The sequence below is a fragment of the Aplysia californica genome, unplaced genomic scaffold, assembly GCF_000002075.1.
Source record: "Aplysia californica isolate F4 #8 unplaced genomic scaffold, AplCal3.0 scaffold01068, whole genome shotgun sequence".
Lineage (NCBI taxonomy): Eukaryota > Metazoa > Mollusca > Gastropoda > Aplysiida > Aplysiidae > Aplysia > Aplysia californica.
Window position 1 is genome coordinate 196,340 of NW_004798338.1, and position 1,797 is coordinate 198,136.

Consider the following 1,797-nt stretch of genomic DNA (forward strand, 5'->3'; position numbering starts at 1 on the left):
TCCAAGGACACTTTGGCTTTAGATCATGTGACCAAACTTTGGTGGCCAATATCTCACTAACTTAATCTCTGACACCAGGCAACCCCCACTTTCTTCAGTTGCAAATATATCTACTTATTTTTCATGATTTTAGAATACCCATAGTCCATGCACTGGTAAGATATTCTATTTCTTGGCAGTATAGGCCTATTTTCATTTGCTCTTTTTTAACTACTTTTATTATATTGATAAAGGAACCTAATTAAACATGTATAAAGCTTGTTTTCATTTCAAGGTGTACTAATATAATTATAAATCTTTTTACGTATTTTTGTCAGTCTCTCAATTGTTTGTTTAAGAAAGAGAAGCACATTGGCACAGTAAAGGTCATTTAGTGCTTGGAAAAAGTAAAACAGACGGACAGAAACAACAGAGAGAAAAAGTAAAAAAAGTAAAACAGACGGACAGAAACAACAGAGAGAAAAAGTAAAAAAAGTAAAACAACAGAAAGAAAGTAAAAAAGTAAAACAGAACCAGTGGGGCCTTCCAACCTCCTGATTAATTTCTCTCGTTCATATTTGTGGCGTCGGTGGCCTAGTGGAGGGGTTAAGCTATCGGACTCGCAATCGTGAGGTTTGCGGGTATGGGGGTTCGAGCCACGAGCACGACGTTGTGTCCTTGGGAAAGGCACTTTGCACGAATTTTCCTCACTTGACCCAGGTGGGAATGGGTATCTGGCCATAGTCAGCAAAAGATCTTGTCAGTATGTTAGTGTTTTAGTGCCTATGTATGGCTGCTAGCACTGTATGCTTCCCAGGAAGTTTAGGTTTTTTCAGAATGCTCTCAGGTCTACTTGGGTACCGTAATAGTATATAGATTGTGAATTGCATAGGGCTTGCTGTTGAGCAGGGATTTGCGCTATACAAATGCTATCTATTATTATTATTTCCACAGGTTTTGATTGGCAGTACGTGTTTGACTAGTCAGGAATCCACACTCCGCTCTCTGTACGTGAATGATAACGTCAACATAGACATTTCATGAAGGTGACACGTTTGTTTCTGACCTTTGGCCTTCCTCTGAGTGAAGAAAAGAATATCACTGAACCTATATAAAATTGTTTATTAAATGCTTAACAAATTCATGAGATTTAATTTGTTTGGATTGTTTATTTGTGTGTAGAGAAGTGTTTCAGTTCCCTTACTTCATCCAAAACTGGGAATAATAAGCTCCCACAGTTTGTCAGCAGCTCTTTCCATTCCATGGATATGTCGGGTTTTGTCAAGAATATATGGAGTGGAGATGTCATCATCAATTTAAGGGATGGGAATCCCACTCATAGACTTCGTCAACTATTCCTTTCATTGTGTTTGTTCTAAAACACAAGTTGCTCAAGATTATTCAGGAAATGGGGGAAAAATGGAATTTTAAAATGGGCCTGTCTCGCTTTGTCACGAAATTGTTCCAATATAATCCTTTTAATTGTAAAATGTTGGATTAATACACTCAGCGTACAACAACAATAACAACAACATCAGATCTGATAGTAATATCGCTTTGTATACAACATAAAAAAGTAGAAAATAAGGGCGTCAGGAGAATGGACAGATCCTGACAACTTGACAATCATAACTTTTGTCTGTCAATGTTTCAGGCTTCTGGAAACAATATCATGGCCACAGTGTGTCATGAAAGGAAAAAAACAACAAGAACAGTTGTAGAATGGTAAATGTTTACCATACATTAAACAATAGAAGGTCCCTATCTTTGTACACATTCCATGCAGCTCATACTCTCAGGGGAATGTTGTCATTCTGC

At 37.5% G+C, this 1,797-nt stretch overlaps 1 protein-coding gene across 1 annotated transcript in view; it reads left to right on the forward strand.

The window, feature by feature from the left end:
- The window catches only part of LOC101851617 (sec1 family domain-containing protein 2), a 25,328-nt gene extending 24,202 nt beyond the window's left edge, over window positions 1–1,126 (forward strand). Inside the window, exon 16 of the mRNA XM_005111506.3 lies at window positions 934–1,126. Coding sequence (XP_005111563.1) covers window positions 934–1,023 — 90 coding nt within the window. The 3' untranslated portion in view covers window positions 1,024–1,126. The remainder of the gene's footprint in view (window positions 1–933) is intronic.
- Window positions 1,127–1,797: the final 671 nt, after the last annotated feature.